The 20,289-nt window shown below is 49.7% G+C and overlaps 2 protein-coding genes across 3 annotated transcripts in view; one reads left to right on the top strand and one right to left on the bottom strand.

Annotated features, from left to right (window-relative positions):
- Positions 1 to 422: 422 nt before the first annotated feature.
- On the bottom strand, positions 423 to 15,525 carry LAMTOR2 (late endosomal/lysosomal adaptor, MAPK and MTOR activator 2). The gene is made up of 4 exons (XM_073610264.1): positions 15,368 to 15,525; positions 9,012 to 9,174; positions 3,473 to 3,562; positions 423 to 2,168 (listed from the first exon to the last, which is right to left on the bottom strand). The coding sequence occupies exons 1-4, from the start codon at positions 15,433 to 15,435 to the stop codon at positions 2,112 to 2,114; spliced, it is 378 nt and encodes a 125-aa protein (XP_073466365.1). The 5' UTR covers positions 15,436 to 15,525; the 3' UTR covers positions 423 to 2,111.
- Positions 15,526 to 15,949: 424 nt separating this feature from the next.
- UBQLN4 (ubiquilin 4) overlaps positions 15,950 to 20,289 on the top strand; it is a 38,791-nt gene continuing 34,451 nt past the window's right edge. Inside the window, exon 1 of one of the 2 annotated variants that reach the window (XM_073610262.1) lies at positions 15,950 to 16,180. In XM_073610262.1, the coding sequence (XP_073466363.1) occupies positions 16,067 to 16,180 (114 nt within the window). In that variant the 5' untranslated portion in view covers positions 15,950 to 16,066. The remainder of the gene's footprint in view (positions 16,181 to 20,289) is intronic. The other variant, XM_073610263.1, reaches the window with a different exon arrangement.

Below are 20,289 nucleotides of genomic sequence, written 5' to 3'. Positions count from 1 at the left end.
TGCACCAGAGTTTTTTATGGGCACAAAGGGGGTGAACATATACACACATGCCAATTATCATTTTTTTATTTCTGAAAAATAGTTTTATGTATATATTTTTCTAATTTTACTTCACCAACTTAGACTATTGTGTTCTGACCCATCACATATAATTCAGATTAAAAAAACATTGAACTAAAGGCTGTAATGTAACAAAATAGGTATTTTTTAGCAAAAAATACTAATTTTAACTTGCCAGGAAAGGCTTAATCTTTAGGTGGTTAACAAAAGCTGGAACTTTTCCAGAAAACAATACTATTGCTGTACAGTATATTGTGACATGCCAAGAATGTAATCATGCAGATTCACAACGTTTCTGAAAAGTCCATTTTAACAGCAATCACCGGGTGCAAGTGGATTCGATAAATAAAGCAAAGATATGGTTTCATATTTAAATACCTTTTACTATTTTTCATTTCATTTTGCCACAAAATTCCGGCCTATGTACACAGTTTTTTTTTTTTTGGTTTTTTTTGCTCCTTCGATAAATCTTTTGCACACTCAGCAAAGTATAGAATGAGAAGAGTACAATGATATATTTCTGTTTTTTTGTACAGCAATGGTGTGCAGTGCTCAACACAAACCAATCATTTGGTCATTTTAAAGGAAAGCTGTCACTTTGCTCTGAAATCTGTCCCTCTACTCATTCTGGACAAAAATGTCAGGTTCTCTCGTGAGACCTCCCTACCAACAACCGATACTAACCTTCGGCTCTCCGTCCCGTCACCCCATTCCTCCCACAGAGGCCGGAGTCCAAACTACCTGCTCCCCTTCCCCATTTTTGTACATGTGATTGGCTTCTCAGAGCACTGGAGGAGGTAGAGAAGAGGGTCACAGGCATTACCTCTGGGGAGGGGGGGAAAAGGTCACCTGCTGCTCTGAGCACTGCCTCGGAGGAGGAGGCTGAGAAAGTCCTATTATGCTGTTTTGGGCACTGCTTTCTTAGAGGAGGGAGAGAAGGTCACAGGCTGCTCTGAGCACCTGGGGGGGGGGAGTAAAAGGCCACTCTGAGCACTGCCTGCACAGTGGGGGGAAAAGGTCACATGTCACACTTAGCACTGCTTCCTCAGAGGAGGGAGAAAAAGGTCACATGATGCTGAGCACAGCCCCCTCGGAGGAGAGGGAGAAAAATCATATGCTACTGAGAACTGCATCCTTGGAAGAGGGGAGAAGGTCACGTGCTGCTCTGAGCACTGTCTCCTCGCAGAGAGGAGGCAGAGAAAGTCCTATGCTTTTCTCCCCTCCTCCGAGGAGGCAGTGCTCAGAGCAGCCTGTAACCTTCTGAGCACCGCCTCCTCCTCGGGAGAGCAGCCTGTGACCTTCTCCCCTCCTCCGAGGAAGCGATGCCCAGAAGGTCACAGGCTGCTCTGAGCACTGCCTCTTCTGAGGAGGGGGAGAAGATCAACGGCCCCTCTGAGCACCAACTCCACATAGGAAAGAGAGAAGGGCACAGGCTGCTGCTTTGGAGGAGGAGCCTGAGAAGGTCACAGGTTGCTCTGAGCACTGCCTCTTTGGAGGAGGGTGAGAAAGTCACAAGCCACTATCTGTGGTGACTCCTCGGAGGAGTTTAAAGAGGTCACAGGTCGCTCTGAGTGTTGCCCCATCAGGGAAGGGAGAGAAGGTCATATGCTGCACTGTCTCCTCATAGGAGGGGGGAGAAGGCTACAGGCCACTCCGAGCACTGCCTCCACGGGGGGGGGGGGGTTAGGGTCACAGACTCCCCTCAAACTTAGAGGCACCAGGTATTTCCCAAGGGCTCTCACAGACAAAGCAACAAAGAGAAGTATCAGTGGGTGAGCTTATACGAGGACCTGTCATTTTGTCAATAATGAGCAAAGTGACAGATTCTCTTAAATAGTAAAAGCAAACTGAGCGGAGCTCAGACATGGATATGGAAATGAGTTCTAGTGATAAGCTGCCTGCAGTACAGGACCAAACAGACTGGCAGAAGCATCATGTATGACAGCATGTGTTATCAGCAGTGACCACAGTCCTTCACGTATCGTCGTCCCGCATAGTTCTCAGTCTACGGTTTGCTCCACACACAGGCAGATGTGAGCGCCTCGCCGCTCCTAACTTGCAGACACCTGATTGAGAGGCTCCTCCAGGTAACTGACTAATGCTTGAGCCTAAAAAGGAAAAGAAGAATTTGTTCAGAAACCGCAAACAAAGAGGAACTGCAGGAAATAAATGATAAAATCGCCAATTATTACAGCCACGCATTCATCACAATTCAATAAAAAGTATATTCAAAGTGTTATCAAACCCAAATCAAAAACCTGATTATCACACAGCCACAATTCCTAACAGTATGGTAGGTCCCCTGGGACTACAGGGAAATGTCGTGTCAGCGTGCCCTTGTTCTGGGAACCCCAAGTGTCAGCGTGCCCCTGTTCTGGGAACCCCAAGTGTCAGCGTGCCCTTGTTCTGGGAACCCCAAGTGTCAGCGTGCCCTTGTCCTGGGAACCCCAAGTGTCAGCGTGCCCTTGTCCTGGGAACCCCAAGTGTCAGCGTGCCCTTGTCCTGGGAACCCCAAGTGTCAGCGTGTCCTTGTCCTGGACCCCCAAGTGTCAGCGTGCCCTTGTTCTGGGAACAAGGTGTCAGCGTGCCCTTGTTCTGGGACCCCAAAGTGTCAGCGTGCCCTTGTTCTGGGACCCCAAAGTGTCAGCGTGCCCTTGTTCTGGGAACCCCAAGTGTCAGCGTGCCCTTGTTCTGGGAACCCCAAGTGTCAGCGTGCCCTTGTTCTGGGAACCCCAAGTGTCAGCGTGCCCTTGTTCTGGGAACCCCAAGTGTCAGCGTGCCCTTGTTCTGGGAACCCCAAGTGTCAGCGTGCCCTTGTTCTGGGAACCCCAAGTGTCAGCGTGCCCTTGTTCTGGGAACCCCAAGTGTCAGCGTGCCCTTGTTCTGGGAACCCCAAGTGTCAGCGTGCCCTTGTTCTGGGAACCCCAAGTGTCAGCGTGCCCTTGTTCTGGGAACCCCAAGTGTCAGCGAGCCCTTGTTCTGGGAACCCCAAGTGTCAGCGTGCCCTTGTTCTGGGAACCCCAAGTGTCAGCGTGCCCTTGTTCTGGGAACCCCAAGTGTCAGCGTGCCCTTGTTCTGGGAACCCCAAGTGTCAGCGTGCCCTTGTTCTGGGAACCCCAAGTGTCAGCGTGCCCTTGTTCTGGGAACCCCAAGTGTCAGCGTGCCCTTGTTCTGGGAACCCCAAGTGTCAGCGTGCCCTTGTTCTGGGACCCCCAAGTGTCAGTGTGTAATTATTCTAGGACCGCCCAAGTGTCAGCGCGCCCTTGTTCTGCGATCACTAGATGTTATCCTGGCACATCACCTGTCTGCATGTAATTGTTCTGGGACGCCAACTGGTAGAGTGTCATTATTTGTCAATAAACTGTTGATAGCCAACACTGTACATGGATGCAATTTACTAACAATATCTTACCTTTGCTTTTAGCATGCCAAATCCAACAGTCTCTTTGGCATACATGCACAGCAGCAAGTTGGACACTCTTGTAATCGCAACACGGCCTTCCTGCAGGGGGCAGCAACAGACAAGTCATCAGACAAGGCAATAATTGCCCTACCAATGAGCAGCTACAAAAGGGCCACAACACTAATCTTCCAATGTTCAATAATCAGCCCTCTGCAATACCAGTTCTCATTAAGAGAGACGACATATTAAAGCAAAACAAGATCTTAGAAATTCACAGTAACCCCCTTTTGTTACCCAAGCCTGCTGTGCCATTTACAGCATAAAGAGGTTTTTCACCTTAATGCATTCTATGGTGAAAAACCTTTTGGGATCCCCGCAGAGCCCCCACCCCCCCTTTTACTTACCCGAACCCGGTCTTTCCAGCGACGGAGACGAGCCCAGCAGCTCCAGCCGTTGTCTCGGGGTCCTCATTGGATAGATTGATAGCAGCAGGGGCCATTGGCTCCTGCTGCTGTCAATCAAATCCAGTGACATGGAAGCCAGGGGGCGGGGCCGAGTCCTGCTGTCTGTCTATGGGCGCAGCAGCAGGACTCGGAAGTGCGCCCACACAAGTGCCCCCCATGGAATGCGGCTCTCCGTGGGGGCACTCAATGCGGAGGAGGAGCCAGGAGCACCATTGGGGGACCCCAGAAAAGAAGAATTGGGACCGCTATGTACAAAACCCTTGCACAGAGAAGTCAAGTATGACATGTTTGTTATAAAAAAACAAACAAAAAAATAAAAAACAAAAAAAATAAATAAAAATGAACCTTTACAAGCCCTTTAACCGCTTCCGGAAGATTTACCCCCCTTCATGACCAGGCCATTTTTTGCGATACGGCCTTGCGTTACTTTAACCACTTGCCGACCTGCCATCGTTTGACGGCGGTAGTATTGCTCCCCTGCGTGAACCGCCGTAGCTGTACAGCAGGCGCTTTAATGGGTATAGGGAGCCCGCCGCATCACTGGCGATGCGCGTGCCCGGCACTTGCAATTGCTCCTAAAGGAGCCAGAACGAGCAAATGTGTGTGTGTAAACACACAAATCCATGTTCTGTCAGGGGAGTAGAAACAGATCGTGTGTTCCTAGTAAATAGGAATACCAATCAGTCTCCTCCCCCAGTCAGTCCCATCCCCCCCACAGTTAGAACACACAGTGAGGGAACACACTTAACCCCTTGATTGCCCCCTAGTGTTAACCCCTTCCCTGTCAATGACATTTATACATTAATCAGTGGCTATTTTTAGCTCTGATCGCTGTATAAATGTCAATGGTCCCCAAAAAAAAGTGTTTGGTTTGTCCACCACAATGTCGCAGTCCCGGTAAAAATCGCAGATCGCCGCCATTACCAGTAAACAAAAATAAAGATTAATAATAAAAATGCCATAAATCAATCCCCTATTTTGTAGACGCTATAACTTTTGCACAAACCAATCAATATACGCTTATTGCAATTTTTGTTTACCAAAAATATGTAGAAGGATACATATAGACCTAAACTGATGAAGAAATGTTTTTTTTCTTAAACAAATTTGGGGATATTTATTATAGGAAAAAGTTAAAAAATAGTTTTTTTTTTTTTTCATTGTCGCTTTTTGTTTATAGTGCAAAAAATAAAAAAGCCCAGAGGTGATCAAATACCACCAAAAGAAAGCTCTATTTGTGGGAAAAAAAAAAAAAAAAACACAAATTTTGTTTGGGTACAGCGTCCCACGACCGTGCAATTGTCAGTTAAAGTTACGCAGTGCTGTATTGCAAAAAATGGCCTGGTCAGGAAGGGGGTAAATCCTTCTGGGGCTGAAGTGGTTAACTGCCAATTGTGCGGTCATGCAACGCGGTACCCAAATAAAATCGAGGCCCTTTTTTTTCCCCCACAATTAAAGAATTCTTTTGGTGGCATTTGATCACCTCTGCGGTTTTTGGGGTTTTTTTGCGCTAAAAAAAAATTCAATATTTATTTTCTGCTATCAAACAGATCCAATTAAATAAAATAAGATCTAATTTCTTTGTAAATTTAGGCCAATATTTATTCTGCTACATATTTTTGGTTAAAAAAAAAGCCGAGAAGCGTATATTGGTTTGCGCAAAAGCTATAGCGTCTACAAACTATGGGATATATACTGGGATTTTTTTTTTTTTAAATAGTAATGGTGACGATCAGTGACTTCTAGCTGGACTGCGATAATATGGCAGACAATCGGACACAAACTGACACTTTGTGGGAACCAACAACTAACAGTCATCAGTACTAAAAATTTGCACATTGTACTAATGACACTGGCTGGGAAGGGGTTAACATCAGGGGCGATCAATGTGTGCCTAACCAGTGTTTTTGTGTACTATGGGAGGTGCTTTGACTAAGTGATCTGCTGGATTGTATTCCCTCAAATCCATCACTTCCCCTGTCAGTTACAATATATGTCACTGAATATTTTTAAAGCAAAAGTGCAAAAAAACATATGTGCATACAATAAACCCAATTATGGGTATGGGGTTTAAAGGATCCAACCCCCCCCTAGGCAAGTATAATAGACCATATAAATATGGAACATTAGTGCAGAAAGTAAACGTGGAAAATTGCAATATGTATTAAATAAGAAATGTAATAAAAGTCCACACACATAGACACCAAAGGGTGATGTTACAATCCAAAATTTATCCAATAATATGTGAAATCCTAGGTATATGGGTCCGCCACCATGAATAAAGAGCCTGGCCGCTTACCAGAACCCCATGACCCCCCGTTACAGAGGGTCTAAATGGGCTTTGAAATCCTGCTGTTAAACCGCCAAGGTAGGAACTGTGCTAGGACATCAAGAGCTTAAATGCAGATAGATGGATCCACAAGGAAAGGAGACTCATCTCTCAGCGAAGTATTATCATCATAAAGGGAAAAACAAAAGGCTCCGATAGTGTAAAACCAAATGATATTTATTAAAATATAGTAAAAACTCACATGTAGTTAAGAAAAAACCTCTGAAGAAAGACAGTCTGCGGCACCGGCCGGATGTTCGCAGATAGCCCGTCCAGCTGGAGTAGCAACGACAGAGGGAGGTGACGCGATGACACCGCTCAGCCCTACGCTGCGTTTCGCAAAAGATTTGCGTCTTTCAGGGGCACTGGAAGACGCAAATCTTTTGCGAAACGCAGCGTAGGGCTGAGCGGTGTCATCGCGTCACCTCCCTCTGTCGTTGCTACTCCAGCTGGACGGGCTATCTGCGAACATCCGGCCGGTGCCGCAGACTGTCTTTCTTCAGAGGTTTTTTCTTAACTACATGTGAGTTTTTACTATATTTTAATAAATATCATTTGGTTTTACACTATCGGAGCCTTTTGTTTTTCCCTTTATGATGATAATACTTCGCTGAGAGATGAGTCTCCTTTCCTTGTGGATCCATCTATCTGCATTTAAGCTCTTGATGTCCTAGCACAGTTCCTACCTTGGCGGTTTAACAGCAGGATTTCAAAGCCCATTTAGACCCTCTGTAACGGGGGGTCATGGGGTTCTGGTAAGCGGCCAGGCTCTTTATTCATGGTGGCGGACCCATATACCTAGGATTTCACATATTATTGGATAAATTTTGGATTGTAACATCACCCTTTGGTGTCTATGTGTGTGGACTTTTATTACATTTCTTATTTAATACATATTGCAATTTTCCACGTTTACTTTCTGCACTAATGTTCCATATTTATATGGTCTATTATACTTGCCTAGGGGGGGGTTGGATCCTTTAAACCCCGTACCCATAATTGGGTTTATTGTATGCACATATGGTTTTTTGCACTTTTGCTTTAAAAATATTCAGTGACATATATTGTAATTTGTTTAGATGCGCGAGTCAATAATTTTCCTATTTACCTGTGTGTATATATATGTATATATACATATACATATACATACATACATACACACTATATTTATAATTATTAAAAAATCTACACATACATACACATATATATTTAAAGAGGAACAGAAATCTCCCTCTACCGAGTCTGGCTGCAACCATTTTAACTGTGGGCAGCTGAAGCTGCTGCCTGCTCACTTCCTGGATTTACACACACGCACACCTCCAGCTCTGCAGCTCTCATTGGCCCTCTTATGACTCATCCCCCCCCCTCCCTCCCTCCCTCCCTCCCTTCCTGGCAAACTCTCACAAGAGTAAGACAGAGATCTGTGCATGATGCCATAAGCCTAGGCTAATGACCAGACAAGAAACAGGAAGTGGGCTGTATAAGGGATTTTACTGGTAGAATTTTTTTTTTTTTTTAGAAGATTTAATAGAGAAAAAAAAGGATTCCAAGACCTGCAGGATCAAATGTTTAAGGTCACCACATCCCAAATTAGATAAAGAAAAAAACCCCCCCACAAAACCCCCTTTGGTGGGTGGGACTTTAAAAGTGACCAAAAAATACTATATCATATAAAACTGAAGTTTAAACTTGACTCGATGTCCGAAGGGATACCCGCGATCGTCTCACGGAGAGGAAGAACGGGGAGATGCTGATGTAAACAAGCATCTCCCCATTCTGCCTAGTGACACTGTCACTGATCACCGCTCGTTGTGATCAGGAGCGGTGATCAGTGATGTGTCACACGTAGCCCCTCCCCCCTACAGTTAGAATCACTCCCTAGGACACACTTAACCCCTACAGCACCACCTAGTGGTTAACCCCTTCACTGCCAGTCACATTTACCCAGTAATCAATGCGATTTTAATCGCATTGATCGCTGTATAAATGTGAATGGTCCCAAAATCACGCCCAAATTGTCCGACGTGTCCGCCATAATGTCACAGTCACAATAAAAATCGCTGATCGCCGCCATTACTGATAAAAAAAATTATTAATAAAAATGCTATAAATCTATCCCCTATTTTGTAGACGCTATAACTTTTGCGCAAACCAGTCAATAAACGCTTATTGCGATTTTTTACCAAAAATATGTAGAAGAATACGTATCGGCCTAAACTGAGGAAAAAAATTTTTTTTTATATATCTTTGGGGGATATTTATTATAGCAAAAAATAATGCGTTTTTTTTCAAAATTGTCGCTATTTTTTTATTTATAGCGCAAAAAATAAAAACCGCAGAGGTGATTAAATACAACCAAGAGAAAGCTCTATTTGTGGGGAAAAAAGGACGTCAATTTTGTTTGGGAGCCACGTCGCACGACCGCGCAATTGTCAGTTAAAGGGACGCAGTGCCGAATCGCAAAAAGTGCTCTGGTCTTTGGGCAGCCAAATGGTCCGGGGCTTAAGTGGTTAACAGGACAGATCACATGGGTTACGATTGGTCTGCGCCGTCACAGTGGATCAATCTGGTCCATCCTGGAAGTGCTGCACAGAAAAGAGGGAGAAGAGCGGAGAATTACAAATTCCACGACCACGGGACCGACCGCGTGGGATCTGACATCTCAGCAACCCCTGAGGTCAGTAAGTACAACAGGGACGGGGGGGACGACACACACAGGGGGGAGTCTAACCTAAATATCTGCTCTAACACTCACCATACAGTCCATAAGGATGAATTTAAGATTGTCCTCGTTGAAGGCTTGGTGTCCATTTTTATCATAGGCAGCCCAAATGTTGCTAGCAATAGCAGCTGTAACTCTGGCATCTGTGTCACCATAACCAGAATATGCAAGTAGAGAGCCTTCATTGTTCAGGAGCCTGGAGGAAACAAAACACAGGGGGGTCAGAGGGGGGAATGTGCTCAATGTCAGTTTAATCCTTGCCTGGGTTCCTGTTAAAGAAGCTGCCCCCAGGTTTTAGCTTATGGAGTCACCCTTGCATGCAGGGACTAGAGCTGAGTCTCTCTACACTGTGTGCATCAATAGAATGACACAGCCCCATAACCTGGGATAGCAAGGCGCTCCCCCTGCTCTTCGTTTCTCCTCCCTTTTCCCCCAAGCTAACAGACTGCACTATCCACTGTTAACGCTTTCCTGTGAAGTTCAGGAAAGCAACACTGAAAAACCAGGAGCCGGCAGCACTGCAAGTACGAAGTAAGAATTTTATCAAATAGTTTACTGGGGAATGTCTATTTTTATTGTGCTGAATGTGCTAAAGCTGGGGTCTCCAAACCTTCTAAACAACGGCCAGTTTACTGTCCTTCAGACTTTAGGGGGGCGGGACTTCGGCCATTGGAATAAAAAAGGTCCTGACGTCACTGGGCAGAACTGTGCCCCATCGCTGCTCTCACTGGGCAGAACTGTGCCCCATCGCTGCTCTCACTGGGCAGAACTGTGCCCCATCGCTGCTCTCACTGGGCAGAACTGTGCCCCATCGCTGCTCTCACTGGGCAGAACTGTGCCCCATCGCTGCTGTCACTGGGCAGAACTGTGCCCCATCGCTGCTGTCACTGGGCAGAACTGTGCCCCATCGCTGCTGTCACTGGGCAGAACTGTGCCCCATCGCTGCTGTCACTGGGCAGAACTGTGCCCCATCGCTGCTGTCACTGGGCAGAACTGTGCCCCATCGCTGCTGTCACTGGGCAGAACTGTGCCCCATCGCTGCTGTCACTGGGCAGAACTGTGCCCCATCGCTGCTGTCACTGGGCAGAACTGTGCCCCATCGCTGCTGTCACTGGGCAGAACTGTGCCCCATCGCTGCTGTCACTGGGCAGAACTGTGCCCCATCGCTGCTGTCACTGGGCAGAACTGTGCCCCATCGCTGCTGTCACTGGGCAGAACTGTGCCCCATCGCTGCTGTCACTGGGCAGAACTGTGCCCCATCGCTGCTGTCACTGGGCAGAACTGTGCCCCATCGCTGCTGTCACTGGGCAGAACTGTGCCCCATCGCTGCTGTCACTGGGCAGAACTGTGCCCCATCGCTGCTGTCACTGGGCAGAACTGTGCCCCATCGCTGCTGTCACTGGGCAGAACTGTGCCCCATCGCTGCTGTCACTGGGCAGAACTGTGCCCCATCGCTGCTGTCACTGGGCAGAACTGTGCCCCATCGTTGCTGTCACTGGGCAGAACTGTGCCCCATCGTTGCTGTCACTGGGCAGAACTGTGCCCCATCGCTGCTCTCACTGGGCAGAACTGTGCCCCATCGCTGCTCTCACTGGGCAGAACTGTGCCCCATCGCTGCTCTCACTGGGCAGAACTGTGCCCCATCGCTGCTCTCACTGGGCAGAACTGTGCCCCATCGCTGCTCTCACTGGGCAGAACTGTGCCCCATCGCTGCTGTCACTGGGCAGAACTGTGCCCCATCGCTGCTGTCACTGGGCAGAACTGTGCCCCATCGCTGCTGTCACTGGGCAGAACTGTGCCCCATCGCTGCTGTCACTGGGCAGAACTGTGCCCCATCGCTGCTGTCACTGGGCAGAACTGTGCCCCATCGCTGCTGTCACTGGGCAGAACTGTGCCCCATCGCTGCTGTCACTGGGCAGAACTGTGCCCCATCGCTGCTGTCACTGGGCAGAACTGTGCCCCATCGCTGCTGTCACTGGGCAGAACTGTGCCCCATCGCTGCTGTCACTGGGCAGAACTGTGCCCCATCGCTGCTGTCACTGGGCAGAACTGTGCCCCATCGCTGCTGTCACTGGGCAGAACTGTGCCCCATCGCTGCTGTCACTGGGCAGAACTGTGCCCCATCGCTGCTGTCACTGGGCAGAACTGTGCCCCATCGCTGCTGTCACTGGGCAGAACTGTGCCCCATCGCTGCTGTCACTGGGCAGAACTGTGCCCCATCGCTGCTGTCACTGGGCAGAACTGTGCCCCATCGCTGCTGTCACTGGGCAGAACTGTGCCCCATCGCTGCTGTCACTGGGCAGAACTGTGCCCCATCGCTGCTGTCACTGGGCAGAACTGTGCCCCATCGCTGCTGTCACTGGGCAGAACTGTGCCCCATCGCTGCTGTCACTGGGCAGAACTGTGCCCCATCGCTGCTGTCACTGGGCAGAACTGTGCCCCATCGCTGCTGTCACTGGGCAGAACTGTGCCCCATCGTTGCTGTCACTGGGCAGAATTGTTCCCCATCGTTGCTGTCACTGGGCAGAATTGTGCCCCATCGTGGGTATCAGTGGATGAGATTTATCTGGCCCCTAAGGGCCAGATAAAAGCAAGCAAAGGGCCGCAGTTTGGAGACCCCTGTGCTAAAGTGTAGGGTCACCTTTTCAGAAAAGGTGAACTAACACCCTACATCCCCCCCCATCCACCCACCCACCCCAGTCCCCGCTGTACTTACCTCCCTGGTTGACGAGCCGTCGGTGCCCATGCAGCCAGTGTACTGGTCCAGGGATTTTAAATCCCCACTCTCCTCCCTCTTTTTTTTTCTGCAGGGCTTCTGGGATGGATCAGAGCGATTCTGATTGGTCAGTGCCGGCACAGAGGACTGCCCTAATCCATCCCAGAAGTCCTACAAGAATAGCGAGAAGAGTAGGGATTTGAAATCCCAGGACCGCTACACTGGAACCGTCAGCTCATTCCCTACCGGAAGCAACCTGAATGTGCTTTGTAGAATATTCTTCCAGATCTGTGCCGTAATCCAGTGTGAGACTTCCTGTCATAAAGACCGCTCACTGACACTCTCTGTCTCCTCGTGCAGGGTGACTGGTCTTGTCTCCGCCCCCTCCTGTAGAAGGCGGAGCCTGCCAGGTCCCTCCCACAGCTCACTGCACAGGCCATGCACAGCCCCAGTGATAATGTCACAGCTACTTTTACAGGCAATATCTAGGTATGCAAAGTGGACCTTTAAACCTTGGGGCTAGCAAGGAATATATATTTGTGTCCGGAGTTAAAAAAAAAAAAAAAAAAATGGCCTAAAATAAGGGTTAATTTAGACGGTGCGGACTTATTGCAGCTGCATCCACCCCACGCTGCACGCAGGCAGCCTAGAGGTGAATGCAAATGCACGCCTGCACGGACTCAAAGTATGACAGGCGTGCAGGAACGGGTGCAGGGATCCCAAACAGGCCGTACACAATCAGATTCCTGAACCCGCTCCTGCATGCCTGTCAGATTTTGTGCCCATGCAGCTGCTGCATCTACCTCTCTGGGCTGCCTGCGCACAGCTCGGGGGGGGGATGCCGGGTGCAATAAGAAAGGGAGTGTGCAAGCAGCACCCCCCGTCTGAACTAACCCTAAAGGCGGTGGCACCCAGGAGCTGAGATTTAAAGAGAACCTGTTGTTTAGGTGTAGCAGGAGGTGTGCATCTAGGGTTGCCACCTGCGCGGTTTTGACCCGGACAGTCCGGGTTTTGAATGATGTGCCCGGGTTTCCCTCTGCCCAAGACCCGGACACCAGTGCCGCGGTTGGGGGGGGGGGTACCGCGAGGCCTCCTGTAGGGGCCCCAGCACACAGGGGGACCCGGACAGTAGGGGGGGGGGGCAATTACAGAGGAGACAAAAGAGAAGGGGGAGGCGCCAGGTAGCCGCTGGCGTGGTAGTTTTTAATAAATTAGGTGTTTAAAAACAATCCACTCGCACATTTCAGAGCGGTAGGCTGTGCCCAATATGAGGGGTTTCCATCATCTCCATGCTGAGTTCCCAGGTCTGTACACCTGCTGTGCCCATTATGAATGCCCAGCATTCTCCCGATCCACGCTGCTCTGCTGTCATCACTGGATCGCCGGTATAAAGATACAGAGCGCCGCGGGGAAACTCCAGTGAACTGTCAGCCTCTGATGGAGGCGTGGCTAAGCCGCCGAAACGCTCTGATTGGTCACAGCATCCAAGGCTGACAGTTGTCAGCTGACGTCACAGGACTGATATGCCTACCGCTCCGACATATGTGAGTGGATTGTTTTTAAACATTTTATTGATTAAAAACTACCGGCTAACGCCTTTCTCTTTTGTCCCCTCTGTAATTGCCCCCCCCCCCCCACCATCACTACCCCTGATCCCCCCCGTGTGCTGGGGCCCCTAAGGAGGCCTCGTGGTACCCCATGTCGGCGGCCATGGAAGTATTGGAGGGGGGGGGGTGGTGGGTGACTTGTGCTGGTAGGGGACAATGATTTGTATTAGGAGGGGTTGGGGATAAGTGCTGGGATGGGGAAGAAGGGGGGATCGTGTTGGGACTGGGGATGGTGGAGGGGCAGTTGTGCTGTGGAAGGGGGAAGAGGATTTGTTTTGGGTGGGGGGGGGGGGGGGTGGAGGATTTTTGCTGGTAGAGGGAAGATGACTTGTACAAGGAGGGGTTGGGGATAAGTGCTGGGATGGGGAAAAAGGGGGAATTGTGTTGGGACTGGGGATGGTGGAGGGGCACGAGGATTTGTTTTGGGTGATTTGTGCTGGTAGGGGAAAGTGATTTGTATTAGGAGGGGTTGGGGATAAGTGCTGGGATGGGGAAGAAGGGGGGATCGTGTTGGGACTGGGGATGGTGGAGGGGCAGTTGTGCTGTGGAAGGGGGAAGAGGATTTGTTTTTGGGTGGGGGGGGGGGGGGGTGGAGGATTTTTGCTGGTAGAGGGAAGATGACTTGTACAAGGAGGGGTTGGGGATAAGTGCTGGGATGGGGAAAAAGGGGGAATTGTGTTGGGACTGGGGATGGTGGAGGGGCACGAGGATTTGTTTTGGGTGATTTGTGCTGGTAGGGGAAAGTGATTTGTATTAGGAGGGGGTGGGGATAAGTGTTGGGACGGGGAAGAAGGGGGGGATTGTGTTGGGACAGGGGATGGTGGAGGGGCACTTGTGCTGTGGAAGGGGGAAATAATTGATTTTTGCTGGTGGGGGGTGAGAATAAAGTCTAGTGCTGGATATTTTTTTTTGCAGGAGAGGGGGAGGGGTTTTTGATGAAGCGGTAACATGGGGGAGATTATTGCTCGCGGAGGGAACTTTGCACTCTTAGCCCTACACTGTGCATTACACCCCCCCCCCCCCCCCCCCCCGACTCCTGCACTCTTTTTGTTTTGTACTCAGGACTCCTAATAATCATTACACACTCCTGTCCCCCGCATTCTGTGCATAAGACTCACAGGCTCCATTCACACCTTACCACAGCTCCCAACTGTCCCTGATTTCGAGGGACTGTCCCTGATTTGGAAAAAAAGTCCCTCTTTCCTCCTCATTTGTCCCTTATTTTGGTCTGATCTGTATAGTTGTATACAAAAAAAAAAAGCACTATTTATCTTTCAAAAAAAAGGTGTCTCCCAGTGCTAAACCCTTCATCCAATTTATAAATTGCTGCATATAGCAAAAGCCAATATAAAGGAATAGTAGTGGTAAAAAAACAAAAACAAACACATGTGGGTTTTAATTATCTTTTTTTGGGGGGGGTTAGTTCTCCTTAAAGGGGGCGTGTCCTATGCCTACATACTTTTTCTAGTAGGTGTCCCTCGCTAAAGTTGGGAGGTACGCCTTACGCATTCCGGATTGCAGACAGAAATTGCCACGATTCCCGTATCGCCCCCCCCGAGCAAATCGCAGGGCGTGCTCACGATCCCTTTACTTTCAATGGCACCCCCAATCGCCGAGAGAAACTTCTTTTGGATGACAGGCACCCCACGATTCTGTTTGCGTGGTTTTGCCGCGACTTGTCGGGCAAACAATCGACAAATCATGCCGTTGTTGGGGGTCGCCGTGCGCCGCTAAAGTGTTCAGGTTTGGCTTGAAGAAAAGGTGGTAACCCTTCAAGGGGTCTTAACCTGGTGGCCCCCCAGCTGTTGCAAAACTACAAGTCCCATCATGTCTCTGTCTGTGGGAGTCAAGCTTGTAACTGTCAGCCTTGCAATGCCTCATGGGACTTGTAGTTTTGCAACAGCTGGAGGGCCACCAGTTTGAGACCCCTTGCCCTATGTGCATCTCTCACCCCTGCTCTCTGCACAGGTAGCCATGGCTATGCCCCCCTGTTCTCCTTGGAGTTCCCACTTTGTAAACATTGGGCCTACAGGACCAGGAGGGGGGAGGGGAAGGGTCATACTCACAGAGTGCTCTGCACACCCCCAGTGTTGGCCTGGCTGAGCACCTGGGTCAGAGCTTTGGGCCTCAACATACTAGTCCAGCACACTGCTTCAGCAGAATGAGATGACACTCAGCTGCCTCTCCTTCCTGCAGTCACAAGATCCCATCATGTGACCTGACCCCTCCCAGTCCACCCCTCCCCCGAACCTTCTAAACTATCCCTAAAATCCACCTAGGGAAGGCCTTGTGCTACTTAGGGGCAAATAAACACGTCTCTTTTGCTGGAATAACCCCTTAAAGAAATGAACTTTTAAAATCAAACTTTAGCCTGAGGCTTGAGTTGCCACAGTAACCGCGCTAGGCCCTGGAACGGCACGGTGCGTCTCAAGCCTCAGCTTTTGAGGAACGCAGAGCGGCGATTGGCCGAGTCGTCCTGGTGGCGCGCGAACCGCCGCCGTGTGAAGAAAGAGCTGACCTGCTGATTGGTCGGCGGTGGGGGGTGTCATGGTGATGGCGAGAGCTGTGTGCGTTCTGCGCCTCGTTTGGGAGCGGCGCGGCGATTGGCTGAGAGGCGGTCTGGTGGTGCGGAGGATGACGCAGCACATGGAAAGGGAGGCGCATGTTCCTCCGGGCCGCTAGGGGGTCGCTGTAGCGGCGTGAGACAAAGCGCGGCGGGCTAGTTCTCGTGCGTTCCTCCTCTTGGGTGGGCGGGTGTGCAGAAGATGGCGGAGAGCGGCGCTGACGGTGCGCCGGGCAAGGGCCTGATCCGGGTGACGGTGAAGACACCGAAGGACAAGGAGGAGATCGTTATAGGGGACACGGCGAGCGTCAAAGAGGTGAGGGGGGCGGGGAGCTGCGGGCTGAGATTTAACATTGGAGCACATGGGATGCTGTTGCCCCAGGGAACCTGGTCCTGAGGCTGCTGCTAAGTAAATACAGTTGCTATGGGCAACAAACCCCCCTAATGTGACCCCCTTCTCATAAGCTGTTGCCCATAGCAACCGTTTTATAAACCCAGAGGCAAAAGTGAGCCCTCATTGGTTGCTATGGGCGACTGCTTGACTTTTATAGGTCATCATTTGGCCCCTCTGTGCTAGGCCAGGTCAGGGAGGAACATTGGGGTCTGTAGAGGGGGGCAGGGTGTTGGGGATCCCCTCCAGATTCCATGTCTTCTGCCCTTGATTCCTACCTGGAAGGGTATCGGGTGCCCAGACTGGCCATCATGGAGGTGAGGGGTGGCTGAAGGACACACAAAGGTTGCGGGGTGTTTTGGGTCTCCACGATGGTCATATTGAGGTGTGGAGGATCACATTGTGGTGTCTTGGGTCATTTGAGGCTGCAGAACAAAGGATTGGCCACCAGCACTCCAGAAAAGGGTCCCAAGCTTTATTGAACAATCACACCCCAGCCAACGAGAGGGATGTTTCAGAGCCACACAGGACCCCTTCACCAGGCATTTGATTTGAGGCTTCAGGGTAACTTGGGTTCTTAGATGGAGTCACTAGACGGGGGGGGGGGGGTGAGTTGGTTTCCCGGATGGGTCATTATGAGGTATCAGGGTGCCTTGGTCCCCAAATGTGGCGACTGGAAGTGTGGGATGCCTTGGGATCATGGGTGGGTTTTTTGAGGTGTACCTTGGGTTCTTAGGATGCCTTGGATTTCTGAATGAGTCATCTTGGACCACTGGTTAACTTAGGTTCTCAGATGGTGTGACTGAGAGTGTGGGGTGTCTTGGATTCCTAGCTGGTCATATGACGGTCTTCAGGTGGGGTGCCTTGAATTTTCAGATGGGTTATCTTGGGCCACAGGTACCTTAGGTGCTCAGATGGAGTGACTGAGAGTTTGGAGTGCCGTAGGTTTCTGAATGGGTCATTTGAGGTTGCAGGGTGCCTTCAGTCCCCCAATGTGGGGACTGGGAGTGTGGGACATCTTGGGTTAATGGGTGGGTTGTTTGAGGCTGTACCTTGGGCCCTCAGATGGGGTGACTAGGAGTGTGGGGTGCCTTGGATTCCTGGATGAGTCATCCATGACCACGGGGAAACTTGAGGGGGATCGGATGGCGTGACAGAGTATAAAGTGCCTTGAATTCCTAGATGGTCATTTGAGGCTGCAGGGTACCTTGGGCCCTCAGTTGGAGTTCCTTGGGTTCCTGGATGGGTTATTTGAGGTTGCAGGGTGCCTTTAGTCCCCAAATGTGGTGACTTTGAGTGTAGGACGCCTGGGGTTCTCAGATGGGGTGACTTGGAGTGTGGCGTCTTTGAGTTTGTAGATAGTCATTTGAGTCTGCAGGGTACCTTGGGCCCCTCAGATAAGGGTGACTAGGAGTGTGGGGTGCCTTGAATTCCTGTTTGAGTCATCTGGGACCACGGGGTAACTTGGGTGCTCAGATGGGGTGACTAGGAGTGTAGGGTACCTTGGATTCCTAGTTGGTCATTTGAGGCTGAAGGGTACCTTGGGCCCTCCGATGGTGTGACTGGGAGTGTGGGGTGCCTTGGGTTCTTGGATGTGTCATTTGAGGTTGCAGGGTGCCTCGAGTTCCCAATATGGTGACTGGGAGTGTGGCACGCCTTGGTTTCATGGGTGGGTTGTTTGAGGCTGTACATTTGGTTCTCAGATGGAGTGTGGGGTGCCTTGGGTTCCTAGATAGTCATTTGAGACTGTACCTTCGGTCTTCAGACACGGTAGCTGGAAGTGTGGGGTGCCTTGGGCTTTTGGATGGGTCATTTTGAGTCTGTAGAGTACCTTGAGTCCTCAGGTGGGGTGTTTTGGATTCCTGGATGAGTCATCTGGGACCATGGTGTAACGTGGGTACTCAGATGGCGTAACTGAGAGTGTCTTGGTGCCTTGGATTCCTCGATGGTCATTTGAGGCTGCAGGGTACCTTGGGCTCTCACCATGGAGTGTGGGGTGCCTTGGGTTTCTGGATGAGTCCTCCAGGACCACCGGGTAACTTAGGTACTCAGATGGCGTGACTGAAAGTGTGGAGCGCCATGAATGGCTTGGGTGTCTGGCTGGGTCAGCTGGGGCAACGGGTTACCTTGGGTGCTCAAATGGGGTAACTGGGAGTTAACTAACTAGGGTTCCCAAATGGGTTATCTAGATCCGCAGGGTACCTTAGGTCTTCAGATGAGGCGTCTGGGAGTGTGGGGTGCCATTGGGTTCCTGGATGAGTTATGTAGGGCTAGAGGCTACAAGTGGTAGTGATGAGGTGGGTGGGGCTCCTGGACAGATCATCTGGGTCCATGGGGAACCTTGGGTCTGCAGATGGCTTGTCTAGGAATGTGGGATGCCTTTGGTCTCCTTGATGAATTTTATGGTCCTCTGAAGCAATGTTTGGGAATGTGGGGTGCCATTGGGTTCCTGGATGGGTCATCTCAAGCCATGGGGTAATTTGGGTCCCTAGTTGGGTTTACAGGGAGTGTTTGTTGCCATGGATCCCTAGTGTCAGCTGCTGCCATGAGTGCCTTAAATCCTCAGATGACTTGTCTAAGAACGTAGGGTACCTGGGGTCCCCAGGTGGCTTATGTGGAATTGTAGGGTGTCTTGGGTTCCTGGATGGATCATATCTGGCCATAGAGTACCTTGGGCTCTCAGATCCCTGGGTTGTTTCCGGACAGCTCATCTGCAAACACAGGGGGGTTGAGTTACTAAAACTGGAGAGTCCAAAATTTGGTGGAACGCTGCATTGTAGCCGATTGGCTTCTAACTTCAGATTGTTTAAGCTTAAAAAAAAAAAAAAAAAACATGGGATCTGATTGATCTATGCACAGCTGCACCAGATTGTACACTCTCCAGTTTTAGTAAATGAATCCCAGGGTGTCTTTTTGGTCCCCAGATCAGCTTAGGAGGAGTGCAGGATGCCTAGGGTCCCTTCACGGCTTCTCTGAGTGCGAGGTTCCTCCGATGGTTGTCTCAGAATGCGAGGAACCCTTAAGTCCCCGAACAGGCTTCTTGGGAGCATGGGGTATCTTGGCTCCCAAGATAAATCATCTGGAAGTGCAGGCTATATCCTGTCCTCTAATGGGGTCAATCCTGATCTTTAGGGGGGGAGGTTGTCTGACAAATATGGAAGGCATTGATAAAACCGATTTGTAATGAATAATGAGAAGATGGCACTCTCATATTAGCAGCCTGTGAGGTCTACTACTTTTTGTAGGAAATTAAAACGTGTTTCTATGACAACAGCAAAGTGTTTGTTCGAGTTTTTCCTATAAAATGTACCGAATCTGATCAGTGAACACTGGAGCTGGATTCCTCAATACTGCTTTTGCAGAATGGAAATTGAGTTCTTCTTCATATGGCCTTATCTCCATGATTTCTTCACTGCGGCTTACAGTGTTGTGTCATCAGGAATTCCAACTATGCCAGGCAGGGTGGCCCAGTTCATTGTAGGAGTCATGGGTGACCTGCTGATTCAGACATGCCGGGTGAGCAGAAGGGGATGTAACAATGACTGGGCAGATCACATCAACACCAACAGTTCTTATTTCTATAAAAAATAAATAAAATCCTATTTTTTCAAGCTTAGGCCAGGGTTCCTCAACAGGTGGTTAGGGGTTCTGTGAGCAATTTCTGCCGCTCAGATGTTCTCACTCACACCAGTGATCATTCTTCCCAATGACCACAAGTGTAAGGAGCATTCTTCCCACTGACCATCACACTAATGTATCATGATTAGCTTTAGTAATTTTTTTTAGCAGAGGTTCCCTGAGATGGGAACGTTATTTCAAGGGTTCCTCAGTGTTGGAAAGGTTGCGAGAGGCTAGTTTAGGCAGTTTCTTATAATCCTTAGTTTTGGTAGAGCTAAAGTTGATTGTAATATGTATGGTGAGTCTTAGCTGGTATAGTTCTACATTGGGTGGGAGGGGGGATGTTTATTCAAAACCACTTCCAGTCATAATCTCATTGTTTTCTTTGGAGGTACACTATATTGCCAAAAGTATTG

The sequence above is a fragment of the Aquarana catesbeiana genome, linkage group LG13 (assembly GCF_042186555.1).
Source record: "Aquarana catesbeiana isolate 2022-GZ linkage group LG13, ASM4218655v1, whole genome shotgun sequence".
NCBI classification, from domain to species: Eukaryota; Metazoa; Chordata; class Amphibia; order Anura; family Ranidae; genus Aquarana; species Aquarana catesbeiana.
This window is presented reverse-complemented; position numbering and strand designations above follow the sequence as displayed.